Below are 19044 nucleotides of genomic sequence, written 5' to 3'. Positions count from 1 at the left end.
ATTTTAAAATGGGCAAAAGACTTAAATAAATATTTCTCCAAAGAATATCTACAAATGGCCAATACCACATGAAAAGATGCTCAAAATCATTAGCCCTTAGGGAAATGCATATCAAAACCATACTGAGATAACACAGCACACCCACTAGAATAGTTATTATTAAAAAATAATTAGAATAAGCAAACCCAGAGTCAGAATCTAGAATATAGGTTACTAGGAGATGGGGTGGGGATAGGGAATAGGGAGTTAAGGTTTAAAAAGTACAGGAGTTCTTATTTGGAACAATGGAAGTGTTTTGGTAATGGATGGTAGTGATTGTAGCACAACATTGTGAACATAATTAACAGCACTGTGATATATATCTTAATGTGGTTAAAAGGGGTAATGTTAGGTTGTATAATAGGTAATAGAATAAAAAATTAAAAAAATCCATGGAACTGCACTACACAGTGAACCCTAAGTTAAATCATGAACTATGGTTAATAGTACAATTATAAAATGTGCTTTCATCAATTGTAACAAATGTATAACACCAATGCAAAGTGTTAATAATAGGGTGGAATATGGGAATCCAGTATTTTGTGCAGAATTGTTCTGAAAATCCACAATTTCTCCAACTAAAAAGAAGTACAACATAAATGCTTCCCTTCGGAGACAATGCTTTTATTGCCTCTGAGGGCAGATAAAAGAAGAATTGGTACTGAAACAGATATTTCATCTCTCTCTAGGAGTATGACTCACCTTGGGCCATTTATCAGTGCCAACTTTTGTGTCATAGCGTGTTTTCCCACCTCTAGCGTCAGTAAATTCCAGATAATCATACCTGTGAAAGTATAATTTCTATTACTTTCCTTCCCTAATTTTTGGTCCATTATTGCTTAGTGAAAACGAACATTTGGATCTTACCTTTTTTCAGTTTCACACCTCTCATCAAATTCCACCTCAAAATAAGTTGCCCCAGGGCTAACAAAGACAGACACATCATGGCAATTGTTTTCGTAGTTATGGGCAGATTCCTTAGTCCATGTATGTAACACCACCGGCTGTTCTTGCTGCCAAGTCTCAACATCCAGCTATGTAAACAAACCAGCCAAGAAAAAAGTGAGCTGTGTTTTTATGTTAGTGTTCCAGATAGACAGGATTTGACATCCCTACATAAATCACCTCACAGGCAAAAAGATATATCGGACATTCCCACCTACATACATATATATCCCAAAATAATTTCTCATTCAGCATAGTGGACATGTGGCTTTTATCATACTTCAGTAACTCCGTGATTAGCTTAACATGATATGTTTTAATGATGACAAATCTATTGCTTACAAATCATTACTAGACATGCATTTCCAGTGGAAAAAGAATTGTATTAGGAGTTAAAAGATCTCAATGTCCAGGTTCTAGACCCAACTGTCACTTAAAAAGTAACTGTTGGGACCTTGGTAAGTCTGAGATCTTGCTTTCTTTTTTTCTTTCTTTCTTTTGTTTATGAGTCTTTGTTTTCTTACCTAAAAAATACGGCTTTTAATATATTCCTTTTCTATTCATCTATGTTTGTTGTGAGTCTCAAACAAGATAGTGAAAAAAACTTTTTGAATTGTAAATTAACGTAAAGGAGAAAACTATTTTAAATACCAGACCTTCTAGTTTTGCCTTTCAACATACATTTTCTCTTCTAGACTTCAATCTGGCTGTTCACTTACATGGTCTTTATACAACTTTATATACTATAACAAATGATGAAAGTAATCAATGCACACTTCCTTTCTGTATCTTCTTTCTAATGTTGACTATGCCAAATCCACTTGGGCTGGTACTCATCCTAGTTAGCAAAGCCACTGATGAAATAAAGGGTGTCTTCTAGAGGCAGTTTATGTGTGTAGATCTGAACTTGGTGGTATGTTTCACTAAGTATGGTGACATAACTCAAGAGAGGATACAAAATAGGTTCAAATGCCAACTAGAGTTACCTTATTCAGTCCTCCTTCAGGATCACTGCATAGCTTCTTTAACAATTCAGTTAGAGTACTGAATTCTCTCAAGAGTGTGCAGTGTGAAATGTCTAAAGCGCAAAAGTCCAGCAGAAAGATTACCTAAAAAAAGATAAAAGAAGCACTGAGCTTCCACCTCAGTCTCCACCTGGGTCATCAACTGCTTTTCCAGCCCTTTATAAACAGCTGCCACTTTTTCTTACCAGTTGACGAGCTGCCATTGAAAACACCGAATTACATAATTTTTCTACTATGAGTTTTCCACTATACTGTGACAAAAGGGATTCTAGAAGTACTCGCGTGCTTGCCACAAATTGTTCCACATCTACCAAAACATAAAGAAAATAAATAATATTTTATATGGCAGAAATATCACTTGCTTAATAATCATCAAGGGCAAGGCTGAAGACAATCACAGAAGCTATGGAAGGGATTTCACAACAGAAGGACCACGAGACTGTCAGGTGTCATCCAAATGCTTTTCTCCGGGAGAGAAAAGAGTGCAAATTTTAGTAAATTATTTTTTAAAGTGAGCAATTATTTATTATTTTGTCTTTGCTACTTTTTGATAAAGTGGGTATCACGTTTATAAAGAAGTCACATGGCAGTTTAACCCAGTGGTTGGTCCCTCCTCTTCCCTGTTTACAATGGCTCCACACATTCAGGGAGCCAATCCAGTGGGCCAAGTTTTAGGTGACATGACCCAATACTCTAAGCATTTTTGTTAAAGCTGCTGAGACGAGGTTTGATATAATTGGATTTTCCACATATGATTTCTCAGAACCTGATGGGTTTCCTATAATCCGACTATTTTCAGTAATCAGCAAAGATCATAGCAGTTGCTTACACCTGAAATTTTAAAAGTTGAAGACTTTGTTTTTTGGATGAAGTGATTCAAACAGGGATACAGCAAACTCTACTGAAGAGTGAGACATCATCCAAGAGTGCTGCATGATTGTAGAGGTGATGTGTAAGCTGTGAAATCACCCCAGTCTACAATAAAAATACTTAGGTTTACTACCACATATAGACAGAAAACTTTGGAAAAAGGGACATGCTATAGAATTCTATTTTAAGAACACCGCTCCCCGCCAAGACAGGTCTGAGTTGTAACAAAGAAAAGAATACCATATGCACTTTCGATGTATAAGTTACTGAAAAACAGAATATACACATCAAGAGTCAAAACCCAAACATCTATCAGTTTTCTTGGATTTTATATTGAGACTCACATTTTTCAATAAGGTCAACGGCAAGATCTTTGGCCCCGGTGTCCGTGCTCTTCAACTGCAGATAGCACCAGGAGAGCAGGCTGCCTTGGACCGACCAGAACAGGGAGAAGAGCACAGAGCCAACCTCCCCTCGGGGCCCACTGAGCATCAGCAGCTCACACTATCAGGAAGAGACAAAGAGGAAGTGTTCACAACAATGCCATTCACAGGGCACAGCCAAGGGCAGACTCTGAGAGAGCTGCTGTGACAGGCAAAAAACGAGGGAAATGGGGAATAGTCATGAAAGGGCTTTCAACCCTGAGTGACCAAGAAAGATGGATTATGAAAATTCCTCTCTTGCCCCCCAGCTTTTTAGAACCTCTGTAAATGGTTTTTATTTTAGATGCCATTTGCTTCTGCCACCTCAGGATACTTATCCCACTGGTTGTTGCTTCTCTCTCGCGCTCGCATCTTCAATCCCCTTCTCTCTCTGGCTCCTTTTCCTGAGCATTCAATCAAATCTCTCCCACCTCAAAAAACAATTCCTTGGGTGGTAAGGGGAATGGGGAGTTACTGCTTAATGGGTGCAGTTTCTATTTGAGATAATGAAAAATTTGGTATAATGGATGTTGGTGATAATAGCCTAATATTGTGAATGTAATTATTATCACTGAATTATATGCCTGAAAGTGGTTAAAATGGGACCACAATAAAAAGTACAAAGACAAAACAACAGCAACAAGAAAACAATTCCTTGTCTCTCTAGGGCTCTCTAACCATCAATTTTGTGCTCAGGACTTTCTTTATGGAGTCATCTGACCCCTAGGGATAAACTCCTGCACATAAGGACCACAAGTTATGTTCACATCAGCCCTCTACCATATTTGCTCCAAACTGGAAACTATCCAAATATCCCTACAAAGCGGAATGGATAAATAGTGTCATATTCATAAAAGAAATATTGTGCACCAACCACAGCACATATATCAACATGGATGAATCTCAAGAATGCCGCTGAGTGAAAAAAGCAAGTACACCATATGATTCCATTAAAGGACAAAATATGCTATTTAGGGATAACTAGAGAGAAAAACAAGGAAACAAAGGATGGAAACTTTAGAATGGTGGTTACTTCTGGTGAGGAAGGAGGCAGGTAAGCTGGGAGGGCACATGGGGTTTGGACTGGGCTTTCAAAGATACTGGTAATTTTCTAGTTCTTAAAATGGATGGTTGTTTCTTTAAATTGTCCATCTATATGTACTCTTTTGTATGTGTATTTCATTTTTAAAAAGCTGTCTAACCCTGCTCTCTTTTGCTTTCTCCTCCCATACTATTGCTTCTGTTACCACCACTCACTAACACCATTCTCCAATGGCATCAGTTACCACCTAGATATCAAAGCCTCTTCACTCAACCTCTAGGGCTCTGCTGACCACTTTCCTTCCTGAAACTCTCGCCTCCCTCAGCTTCTGTCTCTCCTAAACTTCTTTCTGCCTCTTTTACCACTCCTTGCTTTCTCGGTCGTTTGCTAATGTTCCTCAAGATGTCCATGGGTGATGTGATGACACCTACACTCATGGCTTCAACTATTGCTTGTCCATAATGATGGCACAATCTCAACCTTTAGCACTGACTCATCTCCCGAGTGTCCAACCAGGTCTCATCACCCGATGTCCTACAAAAACCACAATTTAAACATGTTCGAAGTCGAACCATTATCATTCTCAAATATCTGTTCCTCCCCATCTCGCCGCTGTTTTTTTTTTTTTTTTTGCATATGCTGCTCCCTCTACCTGGAACACCCCCTTCCTCTTCTTTGCTTAGTTAAATCCCATTCATGGTTTCACACTGAACTCTAGCACCACTTCCTCCAAAAACTCTTTCCCAAGTTCCACTCCCTACCTCTACCAGATAGTGCTAGGTATGCTCGTTATTCCCACAGGACCCAATGCTCACCTCTTTTACGGCCCTTACAACATTTTCTTACAAATGTCTGGTTACATGTTTGTCTGCTCTTCAAGACTCTACTCTCTGAGGGCAGGGGTCTTTTATCACTGCATCTACTGAACTGGGCACACAATAGGCATTCAGAGGATATTTGCTGAAAAATTATTTATGAGAAAAATTTCAGGCTAGCTATATTTCTGACCACTTAAAAAAATTCTAACTCTTCTTTTTAGTATAAACATAAATGTTTTTTACTGAAAGATAATACAAACCAATCAAGGAAATATCTCAATTGCTGCAGTGATACCCTGGCCCTGGAGGTTAAATGAAATCTGTAATTTCCTCTGTATCACAGGCAAGTGAAAGGGAAGAAAGGACAAATATTTGATCTCCAAATGGTAACAGTATGGGACAAATGCTACCTCATTTCTCCTCATAAATCTCATGGAAGGTAGGTCTGATCTAGTGGACAGAGGACAAGACTCAGAGTCAAATGGCCTAGGTTTTAGTCCTGGCTCTGGCAGATACCAACTCCTCACATGAAAGGCAGAATTAACACTGATGGTTTCTGCCCAGTGGCACTGATGATGTGACTGTAGAAGAAATATTGGTGAGGGCAAGAGTCTGAGAAACAGGTAGAATTTAAAGGTGCTCCAGGAGAAAGGTATGGTATGGGGAAATGGCAGAAATAAAGATGACATAAGTCTGAGCCATCATTAACTGGAGCAGAAAGTAAATAATGAGCAGGCTGAAATGATATATTAAAGGAAGACTCAAGAGATGGGCAGAAGAGTCTGAAAATAAGAGAAAGCAGGAAGTAAACAAAGCAGAAAGTAAGTAATAGCAGAAAACAGCATTTATCAAAAATAAAGTTTGGGTTTATAGAAATGAAGATATAACCTTAAAGAATATAGACAAGATAGCAGAATAAAAACAACTCTGGATTTAAAGTAATGCTGGGTTTAAAGATTGGTTAGCCTCACGGTTAGCTTCAGTGTTACCTTGCAAATGATAACTTAGTGAGATTCCAAGCAGTCCCTATGAGCTAATGGGAAATAATCAATGACTGGCCAATCACTTCAGACAGCTGGGAGTGAATGAAATCATGGTTTTAAACAACAACTTGAAAACAGCAAAACAGTCATAAAAATGTTAGAAATTTTAAAGGCATTAAGTTCAGCCACAAGACACAGGATGTTACTAAATACCTCAAGGGTGTGGTTTGGATTGTCCTACCACAAAAACTCCCTGGTTCCCATATTTAGTTCAAAAAGGTAGTTCTTAGTCTCCCAGTACAAAGTTTCTATCACTTAAGAATTTTTTTTTTAATTTTAATTTCTACTGTAGTAACATATACACAATACAAAAATTCTCAGTTTAACTGCTTCATTTTGGAATCTCTTGGGGTGCTTAGTAAATATGCAGATTCTTAAGCCCTATTCTGAGAGATTCAAAATCAGTATTTTAGGGTGGGGCCCAGAAATTCAAATTGCTCTCAAACATCCCAGGTGATTCTGATCCAGTTGGTGCATGGGCTATCTTTGAGGGACAAAATCCTTTATGTTAAAAAGGATAAAAAAAAAAAGTAAAAATTTAAAAAGTCATTAGCATGGGAAAAAAGAGAATATATTTTCAGATTTGATGAGCCTGTTAATTTGCTAAATAATCTTAATTTTAAAAAAAAGTAAGGCAGTTTTCCACAAAATTCACACCATGACTATCTAATAACTATATGCAAGGCTCAATGACTGACACTACGATGGGACTTGGTAAAAACTCCATTCCCCTTTCTCTTAATGAAGTCTTCATGAGCACTTTCATGTATTTATTGAGACAAGGAAGTGGGCCTTTTTTCATCTGAAGGGGGATGGAAAGCAGGCTGGAAAATCTTTTTGATCATTTGTAATGGTCACTGTAACAAAAATCACGTTCATGCATAAATGAGAGCTGAAGGCAAAGGCTCAGTGACTACTGTGCCATGTGCTCCTGAAAGGATGAGGCAAAGAAGACAGGGAGGTGGCCCTCAGTTACCTCTCGAGCAGCAACAGAGAGGAGAGTGTTCATGACCGCCAACACTTCGCTGATGTTCATGTCGGCCAGGTCACTTTTCTCAGGTAAAAGTAGAAGGCCACCTGGATCCTTATCACTGTAAGGATGCAAAGTAGTCATGACACCTGGTTTCAGGAAGGGGCTTTTCATGCTTTCTAGCTTAAAAGGTCCAAAAAAGAACATAAAAATTTTAGGGTCAATTCTAAGGGAAGGCAGGAGTAAAGGTCAGGGAGAAAGGCCATGGTCCTGGCTTGGACTGTGCCACTGTCTTAGGAAAGTACAGACTCCTAAGGAATAAATCCAATGAATAAACTGCCTTGACCAATTATACCCAATCTCATGACAGTCCCTAATATATTTAAAGACTGCTAACTTGACAATCCAGGCTAAACATCTCCAGTATCTTCAAACGTTCTTCACATGACAGCCTTAGGCTCTTGCATCATCCTTGATACTTGATTCTGAACACATTTTTATATAGCCCTTTAAGTTCAGCATCCATTCCAGGTACAGTCTGGCTTGCAGACAGTAGCTTGGGCTATTAGTTCCCTCCCTCCTTTAGTGTTTATACCTCCCATAATACAGCCTACAGGACCATTGGCTTCTTTGGTAGTCAAAGCATGTAAAAATCGCCAAATTGTCCCTTGCCACACACTCCCCTTTGCTAAACTACAGCCCTCCCTCCCATTTTGAGCCTGTGCAGTTAGGTTTTAATGTAGTTGGGTTTTTAGATTTCAGTACAGGACTCCCAAATCCTTTGGCTTCAGTTTTGTCTTCAAAAATCACTTGAAAACTGAAGTGTTTAAGATCATAGATGGGTTCAACTCTAAATTATCTTATAATGACAGACTTGGACTAAGCTCTCAACAAGATTATTCTACCAGTAGTTAGTCACACCTGTGCCTAATGATGTCTCACTCCAGAAACTTGGCATTCTACCAAGCAGAGGTAAGTACTTGGTTACTTCAAAAGTACATGAAAGGAAGTGATAGCTAAAGAAAATGACTTTGCAAAGATTTGAAGTATTTGACAATTGAAAAGAATGATAAACTTACCTAAAATACGTGCACAGTGAGCGGAAGGTAAGCTGCAGGGACTGCTTGTGTTCCTGCTCAGTGACATTGTTCTAGAAAAACAGAAACCACATATTCAGAAAATCCATTCCAGAGAGCTAGTGCTGCATGAAATGCCACTTACCACTGTTCTTAAGCAAGAGGAAAGGCAAGGTCAGCAGACCACCGCACAGCGCCCAACTAAAACCTGTTTTAGTGCTGAGTAGAACTACCCATCTAAACAGAAAATGGCAGGTTTACTTTTGTTCACTGCCACATTTACCATCAGGGAAGCTTGAAGCAAATGTTTAAGAAAATGACCTACAAAATATGCTTACTTTTCATCAATGGGCATGACATCCCAACAGCAAAAGGCAAGGACAGATAGCACTTCTTTTGAGCTTTCTGATTTGTTTTTCAGCAGGATCAAAGCTTTCCCTTTATCCTGTGGTTAATAGCCTATGGTGATAGATATATGAAATCACATCTCCTGGTGGGGCTGCTGGGTTCCTTTGGGAGATACCTTATTACTTTTCTTTTTTTCTTAATTCAACAAATATATTGAAGACCTACTGCTAAGCTAAATACTGAGGAGGATTTCCAGGAAATTTAAGACTCAGGAGCTGTCCTGACACAGGGGGGTCAGGGAGTTAAGATATGGTCACAATGAACACAATTACTTGGAGAGAGAACGGCTTAGCACTAGGAAGAGTTGGCACTAGAAAGAGTTTAAATCATCAGCATGAGAAGGGAAAATGTAACCTTATGACTTCTGTCAGAAGGGATGGGCAAAGAAGAAAATGACTAGCTTGCTTTGCTAATAGACAATGATGTTGTTAAAGAGGTCATATGTCCTCTTTCTATTTTTCTGTGTGGGACACATGCTACCAAGAAAATCATTTTCTCAGCTGTCTGGTAAATGCTTCCTGCAAATAAATAGGACAGCGTCCCCCTCATGGGTCAGGTCGGCTGATGCTATCAAAGGTTGTAACTCACAATGTGATAATCAATCCCTCAAGCTAATAGGCAAACTTTGCCCATATTGTGAAATAAAACCAAAGGTCCTACACCTCCTCTCTGAAATCTTCCTCAATTACTTAGCTTCATCATGATTCCCTGAGCTAAATGCCCACAGGGTCAGTCTTTCCTTGTGGTAGGTGTCCCCAACTCCCAAATAGACTACAGCCCTTTGGCAACAGGTATCTCATTTTATGCTTCTTTTGTTTTCTCTATTTCTGTAGGCCTTTGTGCATCCTGTGGAACACTTAAAATTTTTTTTTTTAATTAGAGAAGTTGTCGGTTCACAGAAAAATCATGTAAAAAATACAGTGCTCCCATATACCCCCCATTACTGAAAATATGCATTAGCGTGGTACCTTTGTTATAATTGATGAAAGAATAATATAATTTTACTATTAACTATACTCCATAGTTTATATTAGGGTGTATTTTTTCCCATTATTAACACCTTGTATCAGTGCAGTACATTTGTTATAATTTACGAAGAACATGTTTACAACTGTATTAACTATACTCCATTGTTTACAATAGAGTTCACTGTATTGTACAGTCCTGTGTTTTATCTTTTAATATTTATTCTAGAAACATATATATGTACTTAAATTTCCCCCTTTGCCATATTCACATATATATATTCCAGTGCTGTTAATTACACTGATAATATTGTGCTACCATTACCACCATCCATTTCCAAAACTTTACAGTCAAGCTAAATAGAAATTCTGTAAAAATTAAGCATTAACTCCCCATTCCCTACCCCAACCTAGCCCCTGGTAACCTATATTGTAGATTCTAACTCTAAGTTTGCTTGTTCTAATTATTTCGTATCAGTGAGATCAGACAATATTTGTCCTTTTATAATGTCTAGCTTATTTCTCTCAACATGTCTTTAAGGCTCATCTATGTTGTCATACGAACCAGAACTTCATTCCTTTTTAATGCTTAATAACATTCCATTGTACGTATATACCATATTTTGTTTATCCATTCATTAGTTGATGAATACTTGGGTTGTATCCACCTTTTGGCAGTTGTGTATAATGCCGCTATGAACACTGATGTGCAAATATCTGTTTGAGTCCCTGCTTTCAATTCTTTGGGGTATATACTTAGTGTGGGGATTGCCAGGTCATATAGCAATTCTATACTTAGTTTCCTGAGGAACTGCCGAACTGTCTTCCACAGAAGCTGCATCATTTTACATTCCCACCAGCAATGAATGCCAAGTTCTTATTTATTCATGCCCTCTGCAACACTTGTAATTTTCTGGTTTTTTTTTAAAAATAGCAGCCATTCTAGTGGGTGTGAAATGATATCTCAATTGTGGTTTTGATTTGCATTTCCTTAATAGCTAATGCTGTTGATCATCTTCTCATGTGCTTTTTAGCCATTTGTATATATATACATATATATATAGGGAAAGGGACTAAATGAAGATTGGGGTGGGATGGGGCGGATGATTTGGGTATCCCTTTTTACTTTTGTTTTTTATTCTTATTTTTATTCTTTCTGGTGTAAAGAAAATGTTCAAAAATGGATTGGGGTGATGAAGGCACAACTATGTGATGGTACTGTGAACAGTTGATTGTACACCATGGATGACTGTATGGTTTGTGAATGTATCTCAATAAAACTGAATTAAAACAAACAAACAACAAAAACATATATAGGAACAGGTTGGAAGTAAAGCAGTTACCTTAGGTTAGTTGTCTTTTTCTTACTCCCTTATTATGGTCTCTTTGAAATACTCTTTTATTGTATGTTTTTGTTTTTTTTTTAATTTTTTTTTTCATACAGTTGATTTAAAAGAGAAAAAAAGTTAAAAAAAAAAAAAAAAAAACAAGGAAAAAAATATGTAGTGCCCCCTTGAGGAGCCTGTGGAGAATGCAGGGGTATTGGCCTACCCCACCTTGATGGTTGCTAACATGACCACAGACATAGGTGACTGGTGGTTTGATGGGTTGAGCCCTCTATCATAGGTTTTACCCTTGGGAAGAAGGTTGCTGTAAAGGAGAGGCTAGGCTTCCCTATAATTGTGCCTAAGAGCCTCCTCCCGAGCCTCCTCCTGAGCAACAAAGAGGCTCAGATGTGGCCCTCTCTCTCTAGCTAAGCCAACTTGAAAGGTGAAATCACTGCCCTCCCCACTACGTGGGATCAGACACCCAGGGGAGTGAATCTCCCTGGCAACGTGGAATATGACTCCCGGGGAGGAATGTAGAGCCGGCATTGTGGGACGGAGAACATCTTCTTGACCAAAAGGGGGATGTGAAAGGAAATGAAATAAGCTTGAGTGGCAGAGAGATTCCAAAAGGAGCCGAGAGGTCACTCTGGTGGGTACTCTTACGCACACTTTAGACAACCCTTTTTAGGTTCCAAAGAACTGGGGTAGCTGGTGGTGGATACCTGAAACTATCAAACTACAACCCAGAACCCATGAATCTCGAAGACAGTTGTATAAAAATGTAGCTTATGAGGGGTGACAATGGGATTGGGAAAGCCATAAGGACCACACTCCACTTTGTCTAGTTTATGGATGGATGAGTAGAAAAATAGGGGAAGGAAACAAACAGACAAAGGTACCCAGTGTTCTTTTTTACTTCAATTGCTCTTTTTCACTCTAATTATTATTCTTGTTATTTTTGTGTGTGTGCTAATGAAGGTGTCAGGGATTGATTTAGGTGATGAATGTACAACTATGTAATGGTACTGTAAACAATCGAAAGTACGATTTGTTTTGTATGACTGTGTGGTATGTGAATATATCTCAATAAAATGAAGATAAAAAAAAAAAAAAAAAAAAAGAAAGGAAATGAAATAAGCTTCAGTGGCAGATTCCAAAAGGAGCCGAGAGGTCACTCTGGTGGGCACTCTTACGCACAATTTAGACAACCCTTTTTAGGTTCTAAAGAATTGGGGTAGCTGGTGGTGGATACCTGAAACTATCAAACTACAACCCAGAACCCATGAATCTCGAAGACAATTGTATAAAAATGTAGCTTATGAGGGGTGACAATGGGATTGGGAAAGTCATAAGGACCACACTCCACTTTGTCTAGTTTATGGTTGGATGAGTAGAAAAATAGGGGAAGGAAACAAACAGACAAAGGTACCCAGTGTTCTTTTTTACTTCAATTGCTCTTTTTCACTTTAATTATTATTCTTGTTATTTTTGTGTGTGTGCTAATGAAAGTGTCAGGGATTGATATAGGTGATGAATGTACAACTATGTAATGGTACTGTGAACAATCAAATGTACAATTTGTTTTGTATGACTGCGTGGTATGTGAATATATCTCAATAAAATGAAGAATAAAAAACTGAATTAAAACAAACAAACAAACAAACAACAAAAATCAATTGGTGAGGAGATCTAAGACGGTGGCATAGAGAGGAGTGGAAGCCAATAGTCCCCCTGGAACAACTAAAAAAAACAGACAACAACTAGTAAATAAGCCGGAATAACTGTGGGGGGACAAATGTGACCATCCACTCCAAACGTGACCATCCACTCATCATACACCAACCTGAATTGGGAGGAATGCCCGAGATCACAGCATAAAATCTTTAAGTAAAAACCGTGGACTCAGACCTCCAGAAGATGGTGGTTAGGAGAGACAGGGCAAAAAAACACCTCTGTGAAAAATACTAGATAAAGGCCAGAGGGTCACCCAGAACACCGATTCCAGTGATACACCAGCTGGACAGGGTCTGCTGGCTCTGCAGGGACCGTGCACTTGGTGAGGCCGGGAGTCTGTGTTCTGAGGCAAGTGAGTGGGCCTGACGAATGTCCGGCAGCCACACTGCAGTGAGGGGAAGCCGTGGGTTGGCGTTTGGAGTCGGAGTAGTTCTTTTTAAAAGCCCAAAAGTGGCCGCAGATACGGCGGCGGGGACCTCACAGGGAAGCGCAGCAGGAACGGCATCTCCGTAACCTGTGGGTACACCTCAGAATCTGGCATGGATGATAGCCTATCGACCACCTGCTGCTAATTGTCTCGGAGCAAGGCAGGCAGGGTTTAGCCAAAAGGGGAGAGAAACCATGCCCCTTGCAGCCATCTTCCCCGCAGGCTGGGAACGCTTCTGCCTGGAGCCGGCACCACAGTCCAGAGCTGCCCCAGGAAACCTAGTATGACAGGAAGTGTTTCCAGCAACGCATGTACACGCTACAGTGTCTGGCATGGACAGTGGCTTTTTATGTACCCGCAGTTTGTTGTCCCGGAGCTGGGGGGGTGGAGTGGGGCGAAAGGGGGGAGATTGGCATGTCCCATTCAGCCATCCTTTCAGCAGGTTGAGAACGCCCCTACACAGCCCAGCGGTTCAGAACTTCCCTTCAGGGATGGTGCGCACTTGTGACGTAGCACAGCCTTCCCTCAGCAGAGGCCCTAGAGGGCATGGCTTGGAAGAGGGACCCACTCGGAAATCCCAGGGACCATACGCCAGTACGAAGGACTTGTGGGTCAGCGGCAGAGACAATCTGTGGTGAGACCAAACTGAAGGTTTAGACTCTTGGAACAGCCTTAAATCTCCAGGAACACTGGGAGGTTTGATTGTTAAAGCAGCCCTCGCTCCCTAACCGCTCAGACACACACCCCACATTCAGGGCGGACAGCACCAACTACACATGCAAAACTGGTGCACCAATTGGACTCCACAAGAACCAGACCCCCACACACCACAAAGATAAAGTTGGGGAGAACTGGCTTGAGGGGAATAGGTGGCTCGCAGATGCCATCTGCTGGTTAGAGAAAGTGTACTCCACCAAACTGTAGATCTGACAAATTAGAGAGAAGTCTCTGAATTAGCATACATATCCTAAAAGAACCCTATCAAGTTAAGCAAATGCCAAGAGGCCAAAAACAACAGAAAATTTTAAAGCATATGAAAAAACCAGATGATATGGATAACCCAAACCCAAACACCCAAATCAAAAGATCAGGGGAGACACAGTACTTGGAGCAATTAATCAAAGAACTAAAGACAAACAACGAGACCATGGCAAAGGATATAAAGGATATGAAGAAGAGCATGGCACAGGATATAAAAGACATGAAGACGACCCTAGAAGAGCATAAGGAAGATATTGCAAGAGTAAATTAAAAAAACAGATGATCTTATGGAAATAAAAGAAACTGTTGACCAAATTAAAAAGATTCTGGATATTCATAGTACAAGACTTGAAGAAGCTGAACAATGAATCAGCAACCTGGAGTACTCCAAAGTGGAAAATGAAAGAACAAAAGAAAGAATGGGGAAAAAATAAAAAAAATCGAAATGGACCTCAGGGATATGATAGATAAAATAAAACATCCAAATTTAAGACTCATTGGTGTTCCAGAAGGGGAAGAGAAGGGTAAAGGTCTAAAAGAATTTTCAAGGAAATTGTGGGGGAAAATTTCCCAAACCTTCTACACAACATAAATACTGAAAGCATAAATGCCCAGCGAACTCCAAATAGAATAAATCCAAATAAACCCACTCCGAGACATAGTCTATCAGACTGTCAAATACTGAAGAGAAGGAGCAAGTTCTGAAAGCAGCAAGAGAAAAGCAATTCACCACATACAAAGGAAAAAACACAAGACTATGTAGTGACTACTCTGCAGCTACTGTGGAGATGAGAAGGCAGTGGCACGACATATTTAAAATTCTGAGAGAGAAAAATTGCCAACCAAGAATTCTTTACCCAGCAAAGCTCTGCTTCAAATCTGAGGGAGAGCTTGAATTTTTCACAGACAAACAAATGCTGAGAGATTTTGCTAATAAAAGATGTGTGCCCTACTTGAGATACTAAAGGGAGCCCTACTGACAGAGAAACAAAGACAGGAAAGAGACATGGAGAAAGGTTCCGTAATATTAGATGAAGATGCATTTTTTAAACCATATAGTGACCACTGAATGTAAGTTTGGCTTTATTATCACCATAATCATAAGACACAACCCTATATTATTTTTAATTCCATATTTCAGAGAGGAATAAACAGACATTGCAGAATGGTGACACTATGAACGAGAAAACCTACTTGGTATCACATCCTATTCCATGGTACCATTTCTTTCACTCTATCTCAAATGGATAACTCAGGTGTATGGTACAGCATGCTTTCTGAAACTCTAGAAGTCAGAAGATGAAGATACTTGCCTCACTTTTCTGACTGGCTAATTGTAAATGTGGTCATCTCACTTAACTTGTAAGATGACACTTATTTTCCTAATTGACGAAACAGGAATTAGACTAAGAATAATTAAAAACTAGTAAATTTAAGTCTGAAAATATAGACTTCTTTTGAAAATCCAAAGGAATACTCTTACACTTTTTGAGACCATTGAAAAATGTGTATTCTCAATTATGTTTTATTGGTTAGTGTAGATGAGATGCCATTGTTTGGAGATAGGCATGGGATGCATACAGCAAAGGCATGTAGGGAGCAGTGAGGGTGAAAATGTCTATTTATATAAGGAGAGACATCTGTTATTGTAGTCATTGAACCACTAAATTTAAGTGGCAATTATTAACTTCTATTTCATACACTGAAACAAAAGAACATTAATTGTGGACCCAAGATTTGCTATTTATTGCATTGTTAATGGAAAATACTGAACCATTTTAGCTTCTAAGTTCAGACAGAGGGTTTGACAAAAGAAAAAAAAAATCTATTTACTCTCTGATCCCTAAGCTTGTATAGTTTACAGTAAGAATTCCTATAAACAAAACAAAATTATCTCAATGCATTTAGTTCCTTGGTTCAGATAAAAATAATTTGAATAGCAAGGGTTATGTGTAGGCATGTTTGTAAATATACAAAGGAGGAAGAAGGGGAAGCATTGATCTGTATTAAGATTTATTCTGCAACCTATGTATGGTGAGCATGGTGCAACAATATCCTCATCTGTAAAATTTATAACACGGCCACTATTTCGTGATATCAAATAAGATGACTACAAATATCTGAAAATTAAATACTATTCTGAAACTTTAAAAAAAACAATAGAGGGGCATATAGGGAAAAATATACCTATTGCAAACTAACTATAGTTAGTATTTTAACATTCTTTCATCAAGAGTAACAAATCTACTATACCAATACTATGAGTCAACAATGGAGGGGGGGGGAAGTTAGGGGTATGGGAGGATTTGAGTTTCCTTTTTTTCGGTCTGTAGTCCTTTTCTGGAGTAATGAAAATGTTCTAAAAACTGAAAAAAAAATTAATTGTGGTGATGGATGCACAGCTGTATGATGATACCAGGGGCAACTGATTGATTGTACAGTTTGGATCTCTGGATAATTGTATGGTATGTGTCAAAAAATAAAAAGTTTAAAAAAATGTATCAGGTATAATAAAAAAAAAAACAACAATTGGCCACAGATGTAAAGGTCTATTTACAAACTCTCAATTTGATTCCATTGGTCTATTCATCTATCCTTGTGCCAGTACCATGCTGTTTTGACAACTGTAGCTTTGTAATAAGCTTTAAAGTCAGGAAGTGTGAGCCCTCCAACTTCATTCTTCTTTTTCAAGACTGTTTTGGCCATTTGGGACCCCATTACCCTTCCAAATAAGTTTGATAATTGGCTTTTCCATTTCTGCAAAGTAGGCTGTTGAGTTTTGATCAGCACTGTGTTGAATCTTGTGCCAGTTTGAATCTATTATGTCCCCCACAAAGGCCATATCCTTTAATGCAATCCTGTGGGGGCAGACTGATTAGTCAGTTAATTAGGGTGGAACTCTGATTAAATTATTTCCATAGGGGTGTGGAACCCGCCCATTCACGGTGGGTCTTAAATAGATCACTGGAGTCCTTAAAGAGAGCTCACACAGTGAGCAGAGAAGACAAAACGACCCAAGAGAAGCCGAGAGAGACATTTTGGAGATGGCCATTGAAAGCTGACACTGAGATATGCTTAAAGATGCTGAGACATGCTTGGAGACGTTTGGAGATGTTAGCCCAGAGTTGCTCTGGAGAAGCTATGAGAGGAACCCAGACGCTTAGATGCACAGGAGCTGAAGAAGCTAAGAGAGACAAGCCCAGAGACATTTTGGAGGAAGCCATTTTGAAACCAGAACCCGGGAGCAAAGGATCAGCAGATGCTGGCCATGTGCCTTCCCAGCTTACAGAGGTGTTCCAGATGCCATCAGCCTTTCTTTAGTGAAGGTGTCCTCTTGTTGATGCCTTAGTTTGGTCACTTTTATGGCCTCAGAACTATAAATCTGTAACTTAATATATTCCCTTTATAAAAGCCAATCCATTTTTTTTTTTTCTGCATAACAGCAGCATTATAAAACCAGAACAAATCTGCATATCATTTTGGGTAGAACTGACATCTTAACAATATTTAGTCTTCCAATCCATAAGCATGGAATGTCCTTCCATTTATTTAAATCTTTGATTTCTTTCAGCAAAGTTTTGTAGTTTTCTGGGTATAAGTCATTTACATTCTTGTTTAAATTTATTCCTAGATATTTGATTCTTTTAGTTGCTATTATAAATGGAGTATTTTTCTTGATTTCCTCCTCAGATTGCTCATTACTACTGTATAGAAGCACTACTGATTTTTCCATGTTGATCTTGTACCTCAACACTTTGATGAATTTTTTTATTAGCTCTAGTAGATTTGTTGTAATTTTTTCGGTTTTTCTACATACAGGTGTGCCGATTTGGATGTATTATGGCCCCCAAAATGCCATTATCTTTGATGCACTCTTGTGGGAGCAGATGCATTAGTGTTGATTAGATTGGAATTCTTTGATTGAGTGTTTCTATGGAGATATGACTCAATCAACGGTGAGTAAAACGTTTGATTGGATAATTTCCATGGAGGTGTTATCTGGTCCATTCAGGGTAGGTGTTAATGAATCACTGAAGTCTTATAAAGGAGTTCACGGACAGAAGGACCTCAGAGCAGCTAAGAGTAACATTTTGGAGAGGAGCTGAAGCCACAAGGGACATTTTGAAGAACTCACAGGAGCTGTGAGAGGAGGTGAAATGCAACCTGGGAGCAAGCAGAGGCCAGTCACGTGCCTTCCCAGCTTAAGAGAGGTTTTCCGGATGCCAATGGCCTTTCTCCAATGAAGGTACCTGATTGTTGATTCCTTGCCTTGGACACTTTATGGCCTTAAGACCGTAACTGTGCAACCGGATAAACCCCCTTTATAAAAGCCAATCCAGAGAGAGAAACTAAGATGGCAGCTAGGTGAGACAGGGAAAAAAACACCTCCATGAAAAACACTAGATAAAAACCAGAAAGTGACCCAGAATACCGGTTACAGCGATGCGCCAGCTGGACGAGGTCTGCTAGTATCACAGGGGCCATATACTTGGTGAAACTGGGAGTCTGCATTCTGAAACGAGTGAGTAAGCTGGCTGGAAGACCTGCAGCTGCACAGCGTTGTGAGGAAGCCAGGGCTTGGCGTTTGGAGACCGACTGGTTCTTTTAAAAAAAAAAAAAAAGGGAAAAACCCAGGAGCGGCTGCAGTTGCGGGAGTGGGAACCACGCAGTAAAACACAGGAAGAGGGGGCTGGGCCGGCCTCTTGGTGTCTGGCCTGGAGGATAGTCCGCTGCAGATACCCTCAGGGCCGGAGGAACGGAGGGGAGAGCTGGAAGCAGAAAGAAAACCCGCGGCTCGTAGCTGGCTCCCTGGAGGGCTGGATAAACTCATGCCCGGGGCCATGCCCACAGCCCAGAGCCCCACCAGTTGTCCCAGAGCTGGGAAGGAGGAACTGTGCGAGGAAGGGGGTGTTGAGACGCCCCGTTTGGCCATCTCTGCATCAGGCTGAGA

The 19044-nt window shown here is 39.6% G+C and overlaps 1 protein-coding gene across 10 annotated transcripts in view; it reads right to left on the bottom strand.

Annotated features, from left to right (window-relative positions):
• The window catches only part of ZZEF1 (zinc finger ZZ-type and EF-hand domain containing 1), a 153573-nt gene that overhangs the window by 53517 nt on the left and 81012 nt on the right, over window positions 1–19044 (bottom strand). For all 10 annotated transcript variants that reach the window (XM_037808557.1, XM_037808552.1, XM_037808555.1 and 7 more), the window contains 7 exons: window positions 8254–8324; window positions 7181–7295; window positions 3224–3383; window positions 2195–2316; window positions 1971–2093; window positions 907–1073; window positions 742–823 (listed from right to left, as the gene is read on the bottom strand). In XM_037808557.1, coding sequence (XP_037664485.1) covers window positions 742–823; window positions 907–1073; window positions 1971–2093; window positions 2195–2316; window positions 3224–3383; window positions 7181–7295; window positions 8254–8324 — 840 coding nt within the window. The remainder of the gene's footprint in view (window positions 1–741; window positions 824–906; window positions 1074–1970; window positions 2094–2194; window positions 2317–3223; window positions 3384–7180; window positions 7296–8253; window positions 8325–19044) is intronic.

The sequence above is a fragment of the Choloepus didactylus genome, chromosome 18 (genome assembly GCF_015220235.1).
Source record: "Choloepus didactylus isolate mChoDid1 chromosome 18, mChoDid1.pri, whole genome shotgun sequence".
NCBI classification, from domain to species: domain Eukaryota; kingdom Metazoa; phylum Chordata; class Mammalia; order Pilosa; family Megalonychidae; genus Choloepus; species Choloepus didactylus.
Note: the sequence above shows the minus strand (reverse complement) of the source record. Positions and strands in the feature narration are given on the sequence as shown.